General features: G+C 41.3%; 1 protein-coding gene across 1 annotated transcript in view; it reads left to right on the top strand.

The window, feature by feature from the left end:
* The window catches only part of STPG4 (sperm-tail PG-rich repeat containing 4), a 127004-nt gene that overhangs the window by 71780 nt on the left and 32088 nt on the right, over positions 1-23136 (top strand). Inside the window, exon 6 of the mRNA XM_073628507.1 lies at positions 14564-14668. Coding sequence (XP_073484608.1) covers positions 14564-14668 — 105 coding nt within the window. The remainder of the gene's footprint in view (positions 1-14563; positions 14669-23136) is intronic.

Raw genomic sequence — 23136 nt, 5'->3', positions numbered from 1 at the left:
AATACCTCTGCAGTTTGGGGCAGCTCCATAGTAGATGTATCAGCGACCCTGAATTTACTGCATCACTCTACCAATGAAGCTTATCATTTTCTCCACTTTTCTACGACTGTTTACTATAGGTAGGTTAATAATCCTTCATCCAAACTGTCTCTAGTAATGTAACTGTGTAGATGACATTAGGGCAGCCTTTCTTAACCATCGAACCATGAAACCCTTAGATTCCTACAGAGGCTTCTAGGGGTTCATTTTCTGCCTACACTGATCATCGATATAAAGGGTCACTTCTACATCGATCATCAATATAAGGGTCACGTCTACACTGACCACCAATGTATTGGGTTCACTTCTACATCGGCCACCAGTGTAAGTGGTTATTTCTACACTGACAACGGTTCACATCTAGACTGACCACCAATGTAAGGGGTCACTTATTCATTGACCACCAATGTAAGGGGTTCTACATAGATTGCCAATGTAAGGTATCACTTCAACAATGGCCACCAATGTAAGGGGTCATTTCTACATAGACTACCAATGCAAGGGATCACTTCAACAATGGCCACCAATGTAAGTGGTCACTTCTACATAGACTGCCAATGTAAGAGATCACTTCAACAATGGCCACCAATGTAAGGGGTCATTTCTACATAGACTGCCAATGTAAGGGATCACTTCAACAATGGCCACCAATGTAAGGGGTCACTTCTACATAGACTGCCAATGTAAGGGATCACTTCAACAATGGCCGCCAATGTAAGGGGTCACTTCTACATAGACGGCCAATGTAAGGGATCACTTCAACAATGGCCACCAATATAAGGGATTACTTCTACATAGACTGCCAATGTAAGGGATCACTTCAACAATGGCCGCCAATGTAAGGGGTCACTTCTACATAGACTGCCAATGTAAGGGATCACTTCAACAATGGCCGCCAATGTAAGGGGTCACTTCTACATAGACTGCCAATGTAAGGGATCACTTCAACAATGGCCGCCAATGTAAGGGGTCACTTCTACATAGACGGCCAATGTAAGGGATCACTTCAACAATGGCCACCAATATAAGGGATTACTTCTACATAGACTGCCAATGTAAGGGATCACTTCAACAATGGCCGCCAATGTAAGGGGTCACTTCTACATAGACTGCCAATGTAAGGGATCACTTCAACAATGGACGCCACTGAAGGGGTCACTTCTACATAGACTGCCAATGTAAGGGATCATTTCAACAATGGCCGCCAATGTAAGGGGTCACTTCTACATACTGTAGACTACCAATGTAAGGGATCAATTCAACAATGGCCGCCAATGTAAGGGGTCTTCTACACATTATACACTGACCAACAATGTAAGGGAGTAATACAATTTTTAGTCTGTGTTTCTTTCTTGGACATTATTATTATTCATCTAATTTCATAATTATTCAAAAATATTTTATTGTATTTTAAAGTCTCTACAACCTACAGATCAAGCTAATGTATAATGATCTAATAATTTTAATGTGGTTCCCTGAGACTTGAAAGCTATTTCAAAGGTTCCTCTGCGTTAAATAGATTGGGAAAGGCTGCAATAGGCTGTAAGGTTCCACGAAAAGTGCTGTAAAATTTGTTAACACTATAAACTTATAAACATTATAAACTATTACAATAAATGTGTTTTATATTTATGGGACAGTTTATTTAGTATATAATATAATAAGTGACACCCTATTACATTTTATTGCAGTAATTTCTCATTTTATGGTACCCAGTGTGGCCTGAGTGCCTGAGCTGAGGATAAAATATAATAAAGTCACCATGATAACCTTTGTTTAGTTCATTCTTCAAGTGTGCCCTTTATACCTGAGTGACAGATCAGACCTAATACAAGTAAATAAACAGCAGGCCTTTTCTTATTGTTCTAAAGCAGCCAGGGAAGCAAAATGGACCAAAATCATGTTCAGATTTATTTGATAATTAAAGCAGCATATAACAATTCTTGGTAAATCAGACATACAGATGTGGTAGATCAATTTTTGTGATATGTGTATATTACAATTTACAGATTTACTCACAATGGATAAAAGCATGCCTTACAAAATGCTCAGAACAGGTTAGGAAAAGGTTCATTTATGTATTATAGCCAATCCTTTTATTTATTTATTTATTATGGGTACTTATATAGCGCTGTCAATTTATGCAGCGCTTTACATATCTATTATACATTCACATCAGTCGCTGCCCTTAACCTCCCTGGCGGTATGATTATTTCGGATTTTAGGTGCTGAAAGCGGTAACATTATTTTGCATGGAAATTTGGCGTTTTATATTGTAGGTCTGTAAATCTTAACAATAACACACTTAAATCTGTCCAAACCAAAGTCTAGTAGATATCCCGGGTATGATAAAGTTTGAAACACAAAAACATGAATTATAATATAATAAATAAAAATAAATAATTAAAAAAAAAAATAGTAATAAAATAAATTTCCCCACAATTCACTATCGCTCAATTCTGCAAGTATTCTAATTTACTATCGCTGTTTTCTAGCTGGTCTAAAGCCACTTTTGACGTAAAGGGACACTTTTTGGTTGCTATGGACAATCTCCAGTTTCCAGGCAGAAAGAACAGTGTATATCATGTAAAACTGCATGCAGGGCATAGGACAAAGCACTGGGGACAAAAGGGATGTGATATCATTTCATACAGTACTGTAATCTGTAAGATTACAGTACTGTATGTGTTATGATTTTTACTTTTTTTTTAATTTGCCGCCAGGCTCCGCCCCCGTGCGTCGCGCCGCTCGCAGGGAACGGAGCCTGGCACGGAGAGGCTTCGGAGGAGGACGGAGCCCTCGGACACTGCGAGTGACATGGCAGGATCCCGGGGACAAGGTAAGTAACGCCGCCCCAGGATCCTGCAATGCGATCCCGAGTGTGGCTCGGGGTTACCGCTAATGGTACTGAATTTTAACCCCGAGCCACACTCGGGAAAACCGCCAGGGAGGTTAAGGAATTTACCTAATTTACCTTTATCTAAAGTCCCTAACTCACATTCATACATACTAGGGCCAATTTAGACAGGAGCCAATTACCTACCAGCATGTCTTTGGAGTGTGGGAGGAAACCGGAGTACCCGGAGAAAACCCACTCAGGCACAGGGAGAACATGCATATAACCATGCAGATAGTGCCATGGTTGGGATAAACTACCTGTTTGATCTTGCCAGTCACCTTTCTTTCTCATCTAAACTGACCACACAAAGTACAGAAGCCGATTTGTGTTAGCGTGGTCAGTTTTCATTCTTTGACTGGCCATTCAAAGGAACAGAACACTTTGCAGACACACAGCATGCCTATGTTGGGTATTTGTTTCAGCCACCATGCCCCCTGACCAATCAAAGCCTTCCTCTGGCACACACCCCCTCCCAGTCAAAGCCCACCTTTTGAGCACACCCCCTGATCAAGCACCGCTGGCATTTTCCCTCAGGCTGAACAGATTATGGAATACAGGCACAACGTGCGTACTGTAACTCCACCCCCTACTATCAGGAAAGAGAGATACATGATTGTGACAGAAACATCCAGCACCCAGCTTGGTTGCTTCTGTCAGCCTCGGTTCACACCAGAGCGGCACGACTTGCACACGACTGCCCGGGCAACTTGCAAAACAACTTCTGTATAGAAGTCTATGCAAGTCGCCCCAAGTCGCCCCCAAAGTCGTACAGGAACCTTTTTCTAAGTCGGAGCGACTTGCGTCGCTCCCCTTAGAACGGTTCCATAGCACAGAACGGGAGGCGACTTGTCAGGCGACTAGGTCGCCTGACAAGTCGTCCCTGTGTGAACCGAGTCTCAGTATACAACTTCCTCCAGTCTTGACTCAAGAACCAGGTATTATAGCTGAGCATCTAAGACTATACGGCACTAGACGGCACTTAGATGCAAACTGGAACTCTTTTTTATTGTAAAATCACACAGAATATATAGCACACCAGATCAGGTGAGCCTAATCACATTATCTTATGCAAAGGAAACTGTATAAAGAAATATAATTAACATAACTAAGGAAAAGCCAACAGAAACAGTGTGTGAATTAAACAACTAGCCTTGATTAGTCAGGGGATGGCCAGATCATCTGGCAACAAATCTGTAACAAAGTACATAACACATTATCATAGTAGTATAGAGTACAGAGTATAAAGTACAAGTATTAACGGAGATGAGCAGACAGACACAAACAATAGGCGACTCAATTACCAATGGGGATGCACACCTATCAGGCACATAACGGTGAAATGATACAATGGAGAAAAGACACTTAACACATAACACCTTGAACAGATTATATCAGGGGTCCACAGAATCAGGTTACTTTGAGCTGATGGTATTACCATCTGTTCTGAGTATCACAATCTAAAGCAGTCATTGCTGATTATGGGCATAGAGGCCCTAAATATGGATCCAGGCCCAGATTCCCAGAGTCTGTGTGTTTCGGAGAGACGATGCCGAATCCAAACCTCTCCAAGGGACCCCAGGCACACACCTCCCAAGGAGTAGTGTTCCCTTAAAAGCCAGGGCCCATAGTCAGTAGGCAAGAAACCACCCTGCAGCCCCCTACAAAAGCCCCTGTCCTGGCCGGTTCTGTCACGATGATCACAGCAGAACTTTTTAATCTTCTAAAAAAAGTAAAAATTTTTCATGCTTATAAACGCGTGTTACGTGTTTACTTGCCTTCAGGCTTGTACAGAGCTTGGGCGTTAATTAATTGAGTGTTAATTAATTTATTAAATTGGCCAGAATAATAATTTACTCTGACATTTGAAATGAATGAATGCTCAATCGCTAATCGTGCATAGTTTCTGAAACTATGCAAAAGCAGATATGGTGCCTGCAGAGTTTTAGATCTATAGATGTGATTTTCTGTATTAAAATTTGTCTATAACATTTTATGTTCACAATTACTTTAAGGCCTAACTCTGGGCATAAATAAGATAAATAACATGCTCCCCCCCAGATGCTGCAGAGTATAATGCTGGGACTGTTCTAATATAGAGGAGTTCTTAACTAAATCTATGGTCTCCTAGTCTTAATCCACACCGGTTTCGTTTGTGATGACTGGTTCCTCTAAGCCATTCTCCTTTCCCATTGAGGAGATTTCACCTTACTTCCTGCCCCAAAGACACAACAGGAAATAAGTAAAAATCTCTTCAACAGTAGTACCAGAAACAGGTGTTCCCATAGAAAAATTTTCCTTTACCCCATGTTATAATGACAGCTGGAAAATGTTGGTTTCCCATCCATTTCTGTCCTGGTGACAACTGTCACAGGACAAAGAGAGAGGGTTTAATTAATAAATAACAGTAAAAAAAACTGACAGGCGATCAAACCCTAACCTACACTAAAAACTATTTAAAAAAATGCTTTGGCTACAGATATATTTTACATGTAAGACCATACAACTCTTTACTGAAGTCTATAACGTCCTTTGGCTGCACTGATTACTACAGAAAAAAAGAATTATGGCCTTCCATTAAAGTAGAACTTAAGGCAAAACTTTTTTTTTCCATTTTAGATGAGTAAGGGAAGGTTATTTATAACTCCTGCCTGTTTTTTTGTTTTGTTTGGGTTGTATGTGATAAGGGGGCACTAATGTAAAAAACACGATTTTTGAAAATCATGACAAATAAAGTATGTTGTGATACATATATGACATTAGGGATTCAATACCAAAAATGCATAAAAGACAAAGTGCAATATGAAACAGCATGAGTGTCTTATTGCAAAAATACATACAGTGCAAGGTGATAACAAAAGTTCAAATGAGTGGAATAGCAAGGATGTCCATAACACTGGAGCAAATTGAATCTCTAAACCGTCACCACTAGGAATATACTGGAAAGCAAAACGACACCCGGTGGATATATGGTAAATAGCCTACTTACCAAACCACCATGACCCCTTTATTTAAAAGGACAGGTCAGGTGGGGCTTTGACAGATTAAGGGACTGTCGCCTATGGTAGCAAAATCCAATGGGGTACGCCTGGGAGAACACCCCAATCCACAGTTGCTCAGAAAAGATAAAGAGAGCAGGACCATTGCATAATATCGTTTTATAAAAAGTACAAATATAAAACAACTAGCCAAATGGCCTCTTACTTTAAAAAGTGCCTTGCTTCGGCACTGAAGGGAAATTCCATACCTGGTGGGTTGTGAGTCAGCCGTACCGCTTGCGCTGTTTTATTTGTTGCCATCTGTGTCCCATGGAGGAGATTTCCTTTCACTTCCTGTCCCATAACGTACTTATAACTAAATTTTGTTGACTGCTGTAGTCAGTCTTTAACCGCCTCCCACCCACCGTATAGACAAATGATGGCGGAGCAGGGCGGCTCTTGTTCTGGGAGGACATCATACAACGGGCCCAGTTTAGCCACGATCGTGCGCCAGCGGGGGTGCGCAGTGCAGCAATGGTGGGCGCGCCTTGTCCCTGGGACATGGCTCAACACCGCTCTTGGCAAAGAGCCCACATCCAATCACAGCTGATCACATGTAAACAAGGAGATGCCGTTTATTAGCTCTCCTCGCCTTACACTCACAGGGGAGACGTGTAAAGGTAATCAGGGCACTGATTATCAGTGCCCTGATTACAATGCAGCCCCGAAAGTGCCCATCAGTGATGCCACTCTGTGCCCATCAGTGATGCCACTCTGTGCCCATCAGTGACACCAGTCTGTGCCCATCAGTGATGCCACTCTGTGTCCATCAGTGACACCAGCCTGTGCCCATCAGTGACACCAGTCTGTGCCCATCAGTGACACCAGCCTGTGCCCATCAGTGACACCAGTCTGTGCCCATCAGTGAGGCCAAACTGTACCCATCAGTGATGCCAATCAGTGCTGCATTTCACTGCCCATCAGTGCCACCCATCTGTGCCGCCCATCAGTGCCACCCATCAGTGCCGCCCATCAGTGCCACCTATCATTGCCCATAAGTGCCGCCTATCAGTGTCCATCAGTGCTACCTATCAGTGCCCATCAGTGCTGCACATTAGTGCCTCTTCATCAGTGCCACCCCATCAGTGCCCTTCAGTGCCGCCTCATCAGTGCCCTTTAGTGTAGCCTATCAGTGCAGGAGAAAAATTACTTATTTACAAAATTTTATGACAGAAACTAAGAAAAACTTTTTTTTTCAAACTTCTTGGACTTTTTTCGTTTTTTTTAGCAAAAAAATAATGCAAAACCCAGCGGTGATTAAATACCACCAAAAAGAAAGCTCTATTTGTGTGAAGAAAATGATAAAAAAAATAATTTGGGTACAGTTTGGCATGACTGCACAATTGTCATTCAAATTGCGACAGTGCTGAACTCTGAAAATGGGCCTGGGCTGGAAGGGGGTGAAAGTGTCCTGTATTGAGATGGTTAAAAAAATAGATAAAGAAATAATAAAAATATGAAAACCTTTGCTTCCTCATTTAATGGTTCATATCATTATACAGTAAGATATTTAGGTTGAGGGATCTATATTTGGAACGTTTGGCTGTTCTTTAGCAGCTCAGTTGAAGTACGTCTGCCATGTATGCATGATGTATGCTCAAAACTCATTATAGCTTTAAATATGATACCGTGTGTTGATGTTACAGGTTTGTATTACACACATAGGTTTCTCAAAGTGTACTCCTTATTACATAGCATGACATTTGCACTTGTGTAGGTAATAATATATATGTGACTGGCATTTATTATGTATAACTGTTTTCATCTATACAGGAATAGACCTTCTGTCATTAATTATAAATGGAGAGTATCAGAAAACTTTATGCTTTCGGCCTTGGCAATGGATATCATTATATATGAATGTTTACAAAATTAGGTTTATAATTTATTCTTTTAGCTGTTTCCGATAAAATTATCCTACTTTATAGAAAGGAGGGTTCCAAAAGGGGAATGTCAAAACTGCTATTTGGTAATATAAGAGGAGTGTACCTAAAGTAATGCAAAAGCGGGGCATAACTTTTTTTAATAACTTACGTAGGACATTCAAATGGTAATCAGATTGGTAGAGTAATGCCGCGTACACACGGTCAGATTTTCCGATGGGAAATGTTGGATGTGATCTTAAAAGTTCGACCGTGTGTATGCTCCATCGAACATTTGCTGTCGGACTTTCCACCAACAAACGTTGGCTAGCAGGTTCTCAAATTTTCCGCCAACAAAACTTTGTTGTCGGAAAGTCCGATCGTGTGTACACAAGTCCGTTGCACAAAAGTTCATGCATGCTCGGAATCAAGCAGAAGGAGCCGCACTGGCTATTGAACTTCCTTTTTCTCGGCTCGTCGTACGTCTTGTACGTCACCGTGTTCCCACGTTCGTAATTGTTGGCTAACATTGGTGTGGCCGTGTGTATGCAAGACAAGTTTGAGCCAACAACCTTCGAACAAAAATCCACAGTTTTGTTGGCAGAAAGTCCGATCGTGTGTACGCGGCATAAGTCTTTCTCTATAGCAGGGATCTCCAAACTTTCCAAGCAAAGGGCCAGTTTACTGTTCTTCAGGCTTTAGGGGGGCTGGACTGTGACCAATGAGTGTAGAAAATGCCCCGGCATCAGTGCCCCATCATTGGTTTTAATGGGATAAATAGTGTCCTGTTGTTGATTTCAATGAGGAGATACCCCATTCATGGTGTCAGTAGGAGAATAGTGCCCCATCATTGGTGTCAGTTGGTGGAATAGCGCCCCAAGGGCCAGATATAGGCAGGCAATGAGCCACATCTGGCCCCCGGGCCGTAGTTTGGAGACCACTGCTCTATAGTAACTCTTTCTTCTTGTATTTCATTGCAGGTAAGTAATGGATTTCAAGCAGAAGCAATGTTCTGTCATGGAGTTCTTGATGAAGGAGGGGTGCAGACTGTCTGGCATCCACAGAAGGCTATAAAATGGATACAGATGGATGAAAAAGTTTAAATGGTGTCATCTCTGTAAACATTCTGTAGCTTTCTGTGGATGTCGGACAGCCTCCACCCCTCCTTCATCAAGAACTCAATAACGGTATGTTGCTTCTGCTTGCAATCCATTGATTACCTGCAATGAAAAAGAAGAAAAAGATTTACTAGAGAGGAAGAGTTATTCCACCAACATGAAATGTGAATGACCTATGTAAGTTAATAAAAATGTTATCATATACTAACATATTGTTTTATTTGGGAGATAACACCATGCCCACTATGGCCTGTCTGTTACTAAACTCTCAGATCAAAGAGACCAGGTTCTCTGTGAATTAATATGCAGGACACAAGAAAACACAAGGGAAGGGTCTGTTTCAGGGCTGATAACCTGTATAATGAATCAGATAGAACTGCAATCTTCTTTGGAGAACCTGTTATGATTAAAATATTTAGGCAGCCATTGCTAAGCTAACTTCTCTTGTAAATGCTTTTTGCCTCGCTGACATGCTGATGAGTTGCCGACCCCAGGACGAGAAATGGAATGCCATCACATTAAGCTGTTTCACAAGACATTTACACCAAAGGGCATATCTTTAAAAATGTGGAAAAGAAAATAGAGAACTTTCTCATAGATGCCAAAATTTTCCAAAAGAGAAAATCAGATTGATCACAAAGGGCAAGTTGTCAACTTTTAAGGCAAAATTAATTTCAGTATTATAAATACTGTAGGCTTTTAAGATGAAGTAATCAGCCAAGAAAGATCCAAGAAAGAAAATATAATACTTTATTCCAGCTATTAAGACCTTTTTATTAAAGTACAGTTATTTTGCCAACACAAAATGACCTACATAGTGCCTGGTGATATTTTAGGACAGTCATGTGTAGTACATTGAGAGAAGCAGCTGTAGAATGTGACCCCAAGCTCCGGAACTCAGCTCCATTCTCATCTCAGCTCAACTTGAATAACTCAGCCATAGATCTAATGCAAATCCTGAGCTTATATGAAAATAAATAAAGACATGGAGAACTAGAGCTGGAGCCTCACCAACCATGTTGTGGAAGACACAGGTCAGCACAAATGAGCAGAAAAAAGGAGGCTGCTATGTAATTGTATAGGAAGAAAATAATCATGGGCATCTCAACATTTAGTGATGGGTATTTCGACAACGTCCTAGACCTAGACATATGACCATAAGGACACTGACAAGTCAAATCAGTGTATGACTTCTTTCAACGGTTATAGTCATCTGGTTTTGGCTGACATTTTTGTGCATAATCATGTGGTCATGTAATACCAGCACATGGGTGAGACTTATAGGGATCACTCTAATTACCAACTGCAAAGTTTATAATTTTTACAGTATATCTACACTTGTTGCCAAAAGTGTGGCCTCCCCTTAAAATACTGAGTTCAAGTGCACAAGGCCAGCTCCATAAAGACATGGTTTCAGGGCCAGATTAACATAGGGGCTATTGGAGCTGTAGCTCCAGGCCCCTCCCTTAATATAGGCCCATGCACTGTACACAATCACCGGCCGCCAGCCGCTACATTGTGTTATAGAGACAGTCGCATAGCTTCTGCGAAGCGGTGCTAGAGTGCCAAGCAAGCTCCTATGCTGACTCTGCATAGCGGAGGGCGGAGTCAGCATACGAGCTTGCATCACTTCCTGTTTCAAAGTCTTGTGTCAGCAATATAGGCTTTTTCTATCCTTACCGAATGTGAGTACCTTTTAAACGTTTGCATAATAAACAACTTTTCTACAGTATTACGCTATATGGGCTCCCTTTTCTTTTTACATAATGGAATCCTCTCAGAGTTTACATTGAGGTTGGAGACATCTTACGTTGCTACACAGTGGCATATACTGTGGAGGTGTGAGACCCCAAGAGGGGGTGAAGGATCTGGTGAGTGCAGTCATTATAAGAGCAAGAATAAGGCACGCACCAAGGATTTATTCATTGGAAAGTTCACCAGAATTTAAACGGACTTATTCACCAGCACTATAGCACCTATCAGATGTTCACTGGTTTATCCACATTAGCACTTTAATTCACTTTGTTTATATTGTTTATATGGTTGATACATATGTATAAAAAATAGGAAAATTTCACTTTATTATATTTTTTATTTTATTTATTTTATTTATTTATTTATTTATTTATGGAACAAGTTGGTGTCATACACATTGCACTTTATTGTACCAGTTATACAATTTGATATTCACACACACTCAGGAGTCTATAACAAGGCTTCATACTAACCCCTATAGTCTTGAGTATAATACACATATTTAGAGGAAACACCTACTATTTCTTTCCCCACCCAATATCTTCCTCCAAATCAAGGGAGCAGCACACATCTGAATTCACCAGGTCTGGAACAGCGCCAAATCTACTCCTTTTTTTCCTCTTTCAACATTACACTCCACCTAGTGGAAGTGCTTGGTAGTGGCAGCAGTTCCAACAGACTTTCTGTCTTTAATCTACATTCTATTGCGCGGGTATTTTCCTTCCTTTCGCAGTTCAGTGAGTGAAATAAGTATTTGATCCCCAAGCAAAATATGACTTAGTACTTAGTGGAAAAACCCTTGCTGGCAAGCACAGAGGTAAGACATTTCTTGTAGTTAGTGAGCAGGCTTGCACACATCTCAGGAGGGATTTTGGTCCACTCTTCTTTACAGATCTTCTCTAAATCCTTAAGGTTTTTTGGCTGTCTTTTGGCAACTCAAAGTTTGAGCTCCCTCCATACTTTTCTATAGGATTAAAGCCTGGAGACTGGCTAGGCCATTCCATGTCCTTAACGTGCTTCTTCTTGAGCCACTCCTTTGTTGCCTTGGTGGTATGTTTTGGGTCATTGTCATCCTGGAAGACCCATCAATGATCTTCAGTGTTCTGGCTCAGGGAATTAAGTTCTCATCCAAGATTTTACAATACATGGCCCCGTCCATTGGCCCCTCAATGCGGCAAAGTCACTCTGTACCTTTAGCAGAGAGAAACAGCCCAAAAGCATAATGTTTCCACCTCCGTGCTTGACTGTAGGGATGGTGTTCTTAGGGTCATAGTCAGCATTTTTTTTCCTCCAAACACGGCAAGTCCCCTTCCTCAAGAAGGCACATGTACAGTCATGCCAATGAGCATCTAAATGATTCAGAGAAGGATTAAGAGAAAGTTCTGTGGTCAGATGAGACAAAAATTATTATTATTATACAGGATTTATATAGCGCCAACAGTTTACGTAGCGCTTTACAACTTGAGGGTAGACAGTACAAATACAATACACTTTAATACAATAGGAATCAGAGGGCCCTGCTCCTTAGAGCTTACAATCTAAGAGGGAAGGTCAAGAGATACAAGAGGTAATAACTGTGGGTGATGTGCTGATTGAGAAGATAAATGTACAGTTGTTAGGTGGAGGCCAGATAGGCTTCTCTGAAGAGATGAGTTTTCAGGGATCGTCTGAAAGTGGATAAAGTAGGAGAAAATCGGACGGATTGGGGTAGAGCATTCCAGAGGATGGGAGAGGCTCTGGAGAAGTCCTGAAGGCGAGCATGGGATGAGGTGACAAGGGAGTTTGAGAGCAGGAGGTCTTGGGAGGAGCGAAGAGAACGATTAAGTTTGGTATTTTGAGACTAGGTTAGAGATGTAGCTGGGGGCCAGGTTGTGGATGGCTTTGTAAGTTATAGTTAGTATCTTGAATTTAATTCGGTGACTGAGTGGCAGCCAATGGAGGGATTGGCAGAGGGGTATAGCAGACGCTGAGCAGTTTGTGAGGTGGATGAGCCTGGCAGCAGCGTTCATGATGGACTGAAGTGGGGATAGCCTATTTAGAGGTAAGGCAATGAGGAGGGAGTTGCAGTAGTCGAGGCGGGAGATGACCAGGGAGTGGATTAGAAGCTTTGTGGTGACATTGGTTAGGAAGGGGCGTATCTTGGAGATATTGCAGAGATTGAGGCGGCAAATTTTGGATAGTGATAAAATGTGGGGTCGAAAGGTTAGTTCAGAGTCCAGGATTACACCTAGGACCTTGGCGTGGGGAGATGGGTTGAATGTTGAGCCGTTGATATTGACAGAGAAATGAGGGGAAGTGGCACCGGAGGGAGGAAATATCATGAGCTCGGTTTTGGATAGGTTGAGTTTGAGGAAGTGATGTGACATCCAGGCTGATATGTCTGCTAGTAAGTTGGTAATGCGTGAGGAGACAGATGGAGAGAGCTGGGGGGTGGAGAGATAGATTTGGGTGTCATCAGCGTAGAGATGATATTTAAAGCTGTGGGAGGCAATCAACTGACCCAAGGAGGTGGTGTAGATTGAGAAAAGGAGAGGTCCAAGAACAGAACCTTGGGGGGACCCCAATGGAGAAAGGAAAAGGAGAGGAGGAAGTAGAGTTGTAAGTGACACTGAAGAAGCAGTGGGATAGGTAGGATGAAAACCAGTGAAGAGTACAGTCACGGAGATCAAAGGAGTGGAGTTTATTGAGGAGGAGGGGGTGGTCCACTGTGTCAAAGGCAGCAGAGAGATCCAGGAGAAGTAGTACAGAATAGTGTCCACTGGTTTTAGCCGTTAGCCGTTAGCCGTTTAGTCGTTGTGGTCTTTGGCATTAACTCGACTCACCGTGTTTGGAGGAAGAAAATGCTGACTATAAGCCTAAGAAAACCATCCCTACAGTCAAGCACAAAGGTGGAAACATGATGCTTTGGGGCTGTTTCTCTGCCAAAGATACAGGCCGACTTTGCCGCATTGAGGGATCAATGGACGGGGCCATGTATTCTAAAATATTGGAAGAGAAACCTTCTTCCCTCAACCAGAACACTGAAGATGGGTCGAGGATGGGTCTTCCAGCATGACAATGACCCAAAATATACTGCTAAGGCAACAAAGGAGTGGCTAAAGAAGAAGCACATTAAGGTCATGGAGTGGTCTAGCCAGGTTCCAGACCTTAATCCTATAGAAAATTTTTGGAGGGATCTGAAACGAGTTGCCAAGCAAAAGCCAAGAGACCTTAAGCATTTAGAGAAGATCTGTAAAAAAGAATGGACCAAAATCCCTCCTGAGATGTGTGCAAGCCTGGTCACCAACTACAAGAAACGTCTTACCTCTGTGCTTGCCAACAATGGTTTCTCTACCAAGTACTAAGTCATGTTTTGCTTGTCAATCAAATACTTATTTCACTCACTGGACTGCAATTTAATTTATTTATTTAATGTGCTTTTTCTGGATTTTTGGTTGATATTCTGTCTCTATCATTTAAAATACACCTATGATAAAAATTATAGACCCTTCATTTCTTTGTAAGTAGGCAAACTTACAAAATCTGCAGGGGATCAAATACTTATTTCCCCCACTGTATTGTTCCCACTGCAATACTTACATCTTATTGGTGGCAGGGCATGGCAGGAAGGGGTCAAGATTAATTTACCAATAGCTCACTGTGCTGTTACTTTGATCGGTAACAAAAACACTTCTCAGAAGGATATTATTAAAGAATTACAAGTTCAACAAGTCAGTTCAACTATCTGTTTTTCTAATGTAAATAATGTAAGATTTTTCCTGCCTCAATTAAATGGTGCTTGTAATTGCTACTTGTTAATGTGAATGACATTGTTAAAGGACAAATAACTAATCGCTAATCCTGTTTATATAATAGAAACAAGGACCTGGACCAGGAGACTATAATCCGAAAAGTGTCCCTTCTCTGAGTATTTCATCAAGTTTCAAATCAAGCGTACCCAGGTTCCATTCATCTATTAATGTAAGTCCACAGAAGCAATATTTAATCTTTGATCTTTTCCACTTTAAATAATTATTGGGTTTTAGGCAATTAAACAAGGCACTTAAGTACACAGGTTACATTTCAAAGTGAGCATAACAGTCTTTGACAAAATGATATATATAAAACCATCATATTGAATGTGAAAATATTGTGGTGAACCGATAATGAATATACACATTTGGTAAGAGCTAGTATAACCGGGCTAATGAACCTCTGTGTTTTGGACCAGTTAGTCTACTCAAAAAGGAGTGCAAGTGCCTATGTAGAATTTAGAGAAAGACAGGTAATGGAGAAGAGAGAGAGGGTAGAAAAGAATAAGTGTACAGAATGGAGGGACATTAAAAATAGGTACGAGAACAAGGAAAAGAAAGGTGTTGGAAAAAAGTTGAAGAAGTGGTATAAATTTGCTAATTACATAGTTCATCAGATAGTGAGCAGTGTGTGGTCAAAGTTTGGAGAAATGCAATGCTTTATCCATGTGTCTAGGCCCTTTTTTTTTTTTTTTTTTTTAATCAAGCAAGTACTTTATTTGAAAAAAAAGGGAATGACATGCAATATATTTTGTTAAATCCTCTTTGGGATTTAAGAGCAATCGGACCAAGTCAAAACCAAAATACACTTTGTTCGAATAAATTATATCTTTAAAATTTAAATAACTTTGGTCACAGATGACACCCATTTATATATGCGTAAATGGGTTTTTCTCTTACAGCGACCTATTACTCCACAATTATGGGACAAGATCTGAACCTATACTTTTAAGTTTTTCAAATGAGTGGTGCAGAGAAAGATCACGTTAAAAATAATGGTGTTTTGGTATAGGACCGAAGAAAGTCATACATCGCCTGGACCCCTCTCATTCAGCTTTGTGTTGGCTTTGTGGTCTAGAAGTAGGCTCACATTTTCATAAATTTTGGCTAGGTCCCCGTATTCAGCCTTTTTTGGTCTGATGCGATGTTATTGCTCCAGCGGTGGGCCTGACCCTCCCGCTAGATCCTATCCATTATTTACTGGGACTCCCCTTGTCTGGTATAGCAAAGCCGGTTAAACGGTTCATTTCCTACGTTCTCCTGGCTGCTAAGAGAGCTATCCCATTATGTTGGCTGTCAACTGACCCTCCCTCTCAACCACGATTATTACAACTTATAGCTGAAATCAAGAGGATGGAAACCTAAGCGCTACTGTACATGATGCCATTCCTCAATTTAATAAAATCTGGGAAATCTTTGACCAATCTGAATACGGAAACCAGCCACCCTGATTTATGCCCCTTTGGTTTATATCATTCTCAACTGACTCCTCCCATCATTTCTAGGGTGTACAGTATCTCACAAAAGTGAGTACACCCCTCACATTTTTTGTAAATATTTTATTATATCTTTTCATGTGACAATGCTGAAGAAATGACACTTTGCTACAATGTAAAATAGTGAGTGTACAGCTTGTATAACAATGAAAATTTGCTGTCCCCTCAAAATAACGCAACACACAGCCATTAATGTCTAAACCGCTGGCAACAAAAGTGAGTTCACCAATAAGTGAAAATGTCCAAATTGGGCCCAAAGTGTCAATATTTTTTGTGGCCACCATTTTTTTCCAGCACTGCCTTAACCCTCTTGGGCATGGAGTTCACTAGAGCTTCACAGGTTGCCACTGGAGTCCTCTACCACACCTCCATGACTACATCATGGAGCGGGTGGGTATTAGACCTTGCGCTCCTCCACCATCCGTTTGAGGATGCCCTCACAGATGGTCAATAGGGTTTAGGTCTGGAGACTGCCCTCAGCTTCTTCAGCAAGACAGTGGTCATCTTGGAGGTGTGTTTGGGGTCATTATCATGTTGGAATACTGCCCTGCCACACAGTCTCCAAAGGGATCATGCTCTGCTTCAGTATGTCACAATACATGTTGGCATTCATAGTTCTCTCAATGAACTGTAGCTCCCCAGTTCCGGCAGCACTCATGTAGCCCCAGACCATGACACTCCCACCACCATGCTTGACTGTAGGCAAGACACACTTTTGTTTGTACTCCTCACCTGGTTGCCGCCACACACGCTTGACACCATCTGAACCAAATAAGTCAATCTTGGTCTCATCAGACCACAGGATATGGTTCCAATAATCCATGTCCTTAGTCTGCTTGTCTTCAGCAAACTGTTTGCAGGCTTTCTTGTGCATCATCTTTAGAAGAAGCTTCCTTCTGGGATGACAGCTATGCAGACCAATTTGATGCAGTGTGCGGTGTATGGCCTGTGCACTCACAGGCTGACCCTCCACCCCTTCAACCTCTGCAGCAATTCTGGCAGCACTCATAAGTCTATTTCCCAAAGACAACCTCTGCATATGATGCTGAGCATGTGCACTCAACTTCTTTGGTCTACCATGGTGAGGCCTGTTCTGAGTGGAACCTGTCCTGATAAACCGCTGTATGGTCTTGACCACCATGCTGCAGCTCAGTTTCAGGGTCTTGGCAAACTTCTTATAGCATAGGCCACCTTTATGTAGAGCAACAATTCTTTTTTTTCAGATCCTCGAAGAGTTCTTTGCCATGAGGTGCCATGTTGAACTTCCAGTGACCAGTATGAGAGAGTGAGAGCGATAACACCAAATTTAACACACCTGCTCCCCATTCACACCTGAGACCTTGTAACACGAATGAGTCACATGAAAAAATGGCTAATTGGGCCCAATTTGGACATTTTTCACTTGGGGTGTACTCACTTTTGTTGCTTTTGTAGCGGTTTAGACATTAATGGCTGTGTGTTGAGTTATTTTGAGGGAACAGAAAATTTACACTGTTATTCAAGCTGTACACTCACTTCTTTACATTGTAGCAAAGTGTCATTTCTGCAGTGTTGTCACATGAAAAGTTATAATAAAATATTTACAGAAATGTGAGGGGTGTACTCACTTTTGTGAGATACTGTATATGCTTTCCCTATGACCCCTCCACACTGTATCAGGTTGAGAAGCATTTCTCTAGCCAGTAATTTGTGCTTAGACTTTATGCTGTGATCTTTGTACCTATGTTTTATGTAACATCTGCAGAGAGTTCATCCCTCCTTTATGTTCTTTTATGTTTTTTTAACATTTTGTAAATTTCACTTTGTGATCTTTGTGCTTTTGTTAAAACCAATGAAAATACAATTACAAACATTTAAAAAAAAAATAATTTAAAAATCACAGAGTGGTCGCTGAATGACACAAAGAGATTTCACAATGATCCAGTGTGTTTCAAACTTTGAACTAATCAATTTCTTCCTCATGGATATATAATACCACCCTGCAATAATAAATAGATTCCAAATAATATAGCATGTACAAAAATTAATTGAACTCTATCAACAAATCTTGTTTTACATGATACTTACAATAACAGCCTTCCTATTGCTTTGCAGTAAGTCAGATTGATTCAGGAAGTTTGAAACGCATTGGATACCTGATTCCATTAAGCAAGTTACAACTAGGAATATCATAGCTGTGAAATATAAATGGTTTTGGGAATACTGCTCAGCATGTATACACAACTCATTGTTAATTCTCTTTGTGTCATTCAGTGACCATTCTGTGTATTATTTTTAACCATGTGAGATTTTAAAATTAAATATTATAACAAAATTTATTTTGGTTTTTGACTTGGTCTGGTTGCCCTAGGTTGCTTAGGGATGGTGGCAACTTTTGCCCCTAGCAGAGAGAATTATTTACAAAGTAATAACATGCCCAATATAAATTGTACAAGTCAAAGTCACAGGCAACACATCTCACAATATTATATAAAAGAAAAAAAAAAACATTATACAAAAGAATCTTAGAATGTCCTCCAAAAACAGCGACCAAGAATGCATACATAGGGTTAACACCACATAATTGAGGCATTATTAAAAAAATTACTCCCTCCTCCACTGATAGCCTGAAGTATATAAAAAGAAGAAAAGAGAAAAGTAAACAATATATCATCTGGGGATGCCCAGACTACCAGCCACTACGTCCAGTGGACCTAATCCAAGAGTATCAAGCCAGCATGACCAAGATTTCTCAAATTTATTGGGGCAGCCTTTATGTTGGTAGAAAAGGCATTCAATCCTAAGCATATCCCCCACATAAGCTAAGCTGTCCATAGACCAGTTTGAAGTTCACCCAGGTCAACACAGACTGGCTGAATTTTGATCAGTGTGTGTCCATTCCTGCCCAGTAGAAGTCAATTGTTTGATCGACTTCTATTGAAGGGACACACTGGTCAGCCACTGATCAGAGTATTCTGACATTTGTAAGTCCTGCTGTCAGAATACAATGCTACAATGTCCCTGCAAGGGGATTCTCCGCTGACTTAACTACAAAAATTAAAATAAAAATACCAATCTATGGCCAGCTGAAGGCACAGAGTTTATCAGGTACCACCTAACTTGTTCTATTGTTGGAGTAGTTGATTTCCATGCTTTAGCTAAGGTTTGCTTAGCCGCCATGAAGAAAAAAGTTACAAATTAGAACAGGGAGCTTGGGCATCCATTTAGTTTTAGGTTTACCAAAGCCACCTATGGATCTTTCCAGATGCTTTTCCCTAAAATTGAGTATATAAGGATAGATAGACAGCTATCAAAGAGCATCTGATTTTTGGACAATCTCACGAAATTTAGAGGAGCATGCCTGTGTCCGTACAACCCCCAGAAACAGCAAGGTGAGGCCCCAGGGACAAATTTGGCCAACCTCTGGGATACCATGTACCAGCACATTAACAACTTATACTTGGCCTCGATGCCCGTTGAGTTTATGGAGCAGTGGGCTACAGTGTTTCCTGCCAGGTTTTTTATGTGTTTTCTGTAACCATTGGGAAGATTTTCCCCCACTTCCTGTGCACTCACCAAAAGGGAAATCTTTCAAATACATTAGAATACACATCTTATCTTTAAAAAAAAAAAAAAAAAAGATTGGGGAAAGATAATGAGCTCTATCGGGCTTTTACTAACATCTGCATTCTCCTTGGGGAAATTGCTTCACTTCCTGTGTGATCTTCAGGATAGGAAGGGAGGTGGAATCTCCGAATCTCCTCACAAGGGGCACAGTTGGCTATAACATCTGACATAGGGTCTCACCTTTCCTCACTCTAACCAAAATTAAAAAAAAGATTTTGGCAGGGGCTGGCCCTTACCTTTTGGAACTTGGCACTAATACCACTGTTATCAACAGTTCTATATTGCTATGGCTTTCAAAAGTCCAAAGTTCATAGATTCCAAATGAATATTAGTGCAGAATATGTAGAAGATTGCTATAGAATGACACCAAAGTAAAGATATTGGAAAAAAAAAAAAGAAAAAGAAAAAAACTTCTACAATTTAATAAACACCAAACTAAATGCACATCTTTTTTGTCTGGCACAGAGAAGACCAAAGCTCCAAGTGAGGACATATAATTTATTTGGTTGTCTACAGACACAGGAAATACATAATTTACAGCTGATCTAATGGCTTAGCACCAGATAATAAGGCAGCTGCCCTGCCTTCTCTGGTTCCACTAAACGAGACGCAGCACAAAGGCAAGATCATGTAATCCAGAGCCTTGAAACGCTGGCAGGGAACCAATTGTACCTCGTAAGGCCCATCCGACTGGCAGTCATGTCAGGGTTTATGTGATGCAGGCTGACTTTTACTGTGCACTTGTTTTAGTTCTACAAACTTCTGCGGTTTTAGAGATTAGGGCATGATAAAAACACTTTCATACGCAATACATTTCCCATCAGATTAGGAGATAGCACAGTGTTTAGATCATCTGTTACTAGCTTGATGCTTTTGTTTTTATGTTGTTCACAACTAATAATACAGGCTTGAATAGGGTTTTAGAAAAGCTAATCATGACATTTTAAAGTGGTTGTAAACCATTACAGACCACTTTTTGCTACAGGTAAGCCTATAATAAGGCTTACCTGTAGCTACCCTGGATACCTCCTAAACCTGCACGGTTTAGGAGATATCCCTGTATTTGCATGTGCCGACGTCACTGGCACATGCACACTGAAGCAAACTGAAGCAATGGCACATATGTGCCATCGCTTCAGTGAGTGTGCCGTTGCCGGCGGCTCCCGCAAGCATGCGCAAGAGTGAGGTCATCGTGGCTCTAGCCAATCACAGCGCCGAAGCCGCGATACCCGGAAGTAACCCCCGGGGGTGATGTCTCCGGCCGGAGCTGTGTACGGGCACCGCAGCGGGGGCTTCGATCTCAAGTGAGTATTACATAATGAGCTAGTATGCTACGCATACTAGCTCATTATGCCTTTGTCTTGCAGGTGTTAGTTTTTTTTTTTTCAAAGTGGGTTCGGCACATCACGGATCTTGTGGACAGATTACTGGGAGGGGCTGGGGAAGACCCGGCTGTCATGGTGCACGTTGGCACCAATGACAAAGTCAGAGGCAGATGGAGTGTCCTAAAGAACGATTTTAGGGACTTAGGAGCTAAATTGAGGAAAAGGACCTCCAAGGTAGTATTCTCAGGAATACTACCAGTACATCGAGCCACACCAGAAAGGCAGAGGGAGATTAGGGAAGTAAACAAGTGGCTGAAGAGCTGGTGTAGTAAGGAGGGGTTTGGGTTCCTGGAGGACTGGGCTGACTTCTCAGTCGGTAACCGGTACTATAGAAGGGACGGACTGCACCTAAATGAGGAGGGTGCAGATCTGCTGGGAATGAAGATGGCCAAAAAGTTAGAAGGGTTTTTAAACTAGGCGATGGGGGGAGGGTCCAGAGAAAGTGATAGCCAGCGTGGAAGATATTCCAGAGGGTAGTATTGGGGGCATTAGTGTTAGGTTAACCAAAGCACAAAAACACAAGGTGAGTATAGTAGCAAGTCCTAGTTGCAATCTTGAAACACCCAATACGAGGACAATATGCGACCGGTCTAAACTATGTGGCATGTTCACTAATGCCAGGAGCATGGCGGACAAGATGGGTGAACTAGAGATACTGTTGTACAAGGAGGATTTGGATTTTGTGGGAATTTCAGAGACCTGGTTCAACAGCTCTCATGATTGGCTGGCAAACATTCAAGGGTATACCCTATACTGCAAGGATAGAGAGGGTAAAAAAGGGGGAGGGGTATGCCTATATATCAAGAATAATGTACAAGTGAATGTGAGAGATGACATCACTGAGGGGGCTAGGGAGGAGGTGGAATCTTTATGGGTAGAGCTCCAAAGGGATGAAGCTAAGGGGAAAATAATACTGGGAGTATGCTATAGGCCCCCTAACCTGAGGGAGGAAGTGGAGACGGATCTCCTATCACAAATTGGATTAGCAGCAAGGATGGGAAGTGTTATCATAATGGGGGATTTTAATTATCCAGACATAGACTGGGCGGAGGGAACCGCGCATTCATTTAAGGCTCGCCAGTTCCTTAATGTCTTGCAGGACAATTTTATGGGTCAGATGGTAGACGCACCAACTAGAAATAAAACATTACTAGATCTACTGATTACCAACAATACAGACCTGATCACAGATGTGGAAATACGGGGTAACAGCGATCACAGGTCAATTAGTTTCAGTATAAATCACACAAATAGGAAACATGAAGGGAACACAAAGACACTGAATTTCAAAAGAGCCAACTTCCCTAAACTACAAACCTTGCTAAAAGGCATAAATTGGGATAAAATATTAGGAACAAAGAATACGGAGGAGAGATGGGTTTGCTTTAAGAGCATATTAAATAAGGGCATTAGCCAATGTATCCCATTGGGTAATACATGTAAAAGAGCGAACAAACATCCTGGATGGCTTAACTCCAATGTAAAAATGCATATAAAAGCAAAGGAGAAGGCCTTCAAAAAATACAAGGTTGAGGGATCATCCTCAGCATTCAGAATTTATAAAGAATGCAATAAGAAATGTAAGGGTGCAATTAGGACGGCTAAGATAGAACATGAAAGACACATAGCGGAGGAGAGCAAAAAAAATCCCAAGAAATTCTTTAAGTATGTAAACAGTAAAAAAGGGAGGACAGACCATATTGGCCCCATAAAGAATGAGGAAGGACATCTGGTTACAAAGGATGGGGAGATGGCAAAGGTATTGAATTTATTCTTCTCCTCAGTCTTCACGAGTGAATCGGGGGGCTTCAGTAACCAAAACTGCAGTGTTTATCCTCATGACACAACACAGGAAGCACCTACATGGTTAACAGAGGACGGAATTAAAATTAGACTTGAGAAACTTATTAATAAATCACCAGGACCAGATGGCTTGCATCCGAGGGTACTTAGGGAACTCAGTCAGGTGATTGCCAGACCGTTGTTCCTAATTTTTACAGACAGTCTATTGACTGGAATGGTACCAGCTGATTGGATAAAAGCAAACATCCCTGGGAATTACAGACCAGTTAGCCTAACATCAATAGTATGTAAACTCTTGGAGGGGATGATAAGGGACTATATACAAGATTTTAGTAATAAGAATGATA

Source organism: Aquarana catesbeiana, linkage group LG04 (assembly GCF_042186555.1).
Source record: "Aquarana catesbeiana isolate 2022-GZ linkage group LG04, ASM4218655v1, whole genome shotgun sequence".
NCBI lineage: Eukaryota > Metazoa > Chordata > Amphibia > Anura > Ranidae > Aquarana > Aquarana catesbeiana.
The sequence above is the reverse complement of the archived record's forward strand: the minus strand, read 5'-3'. Positions and strand labels throughout refer to the sequence as shown.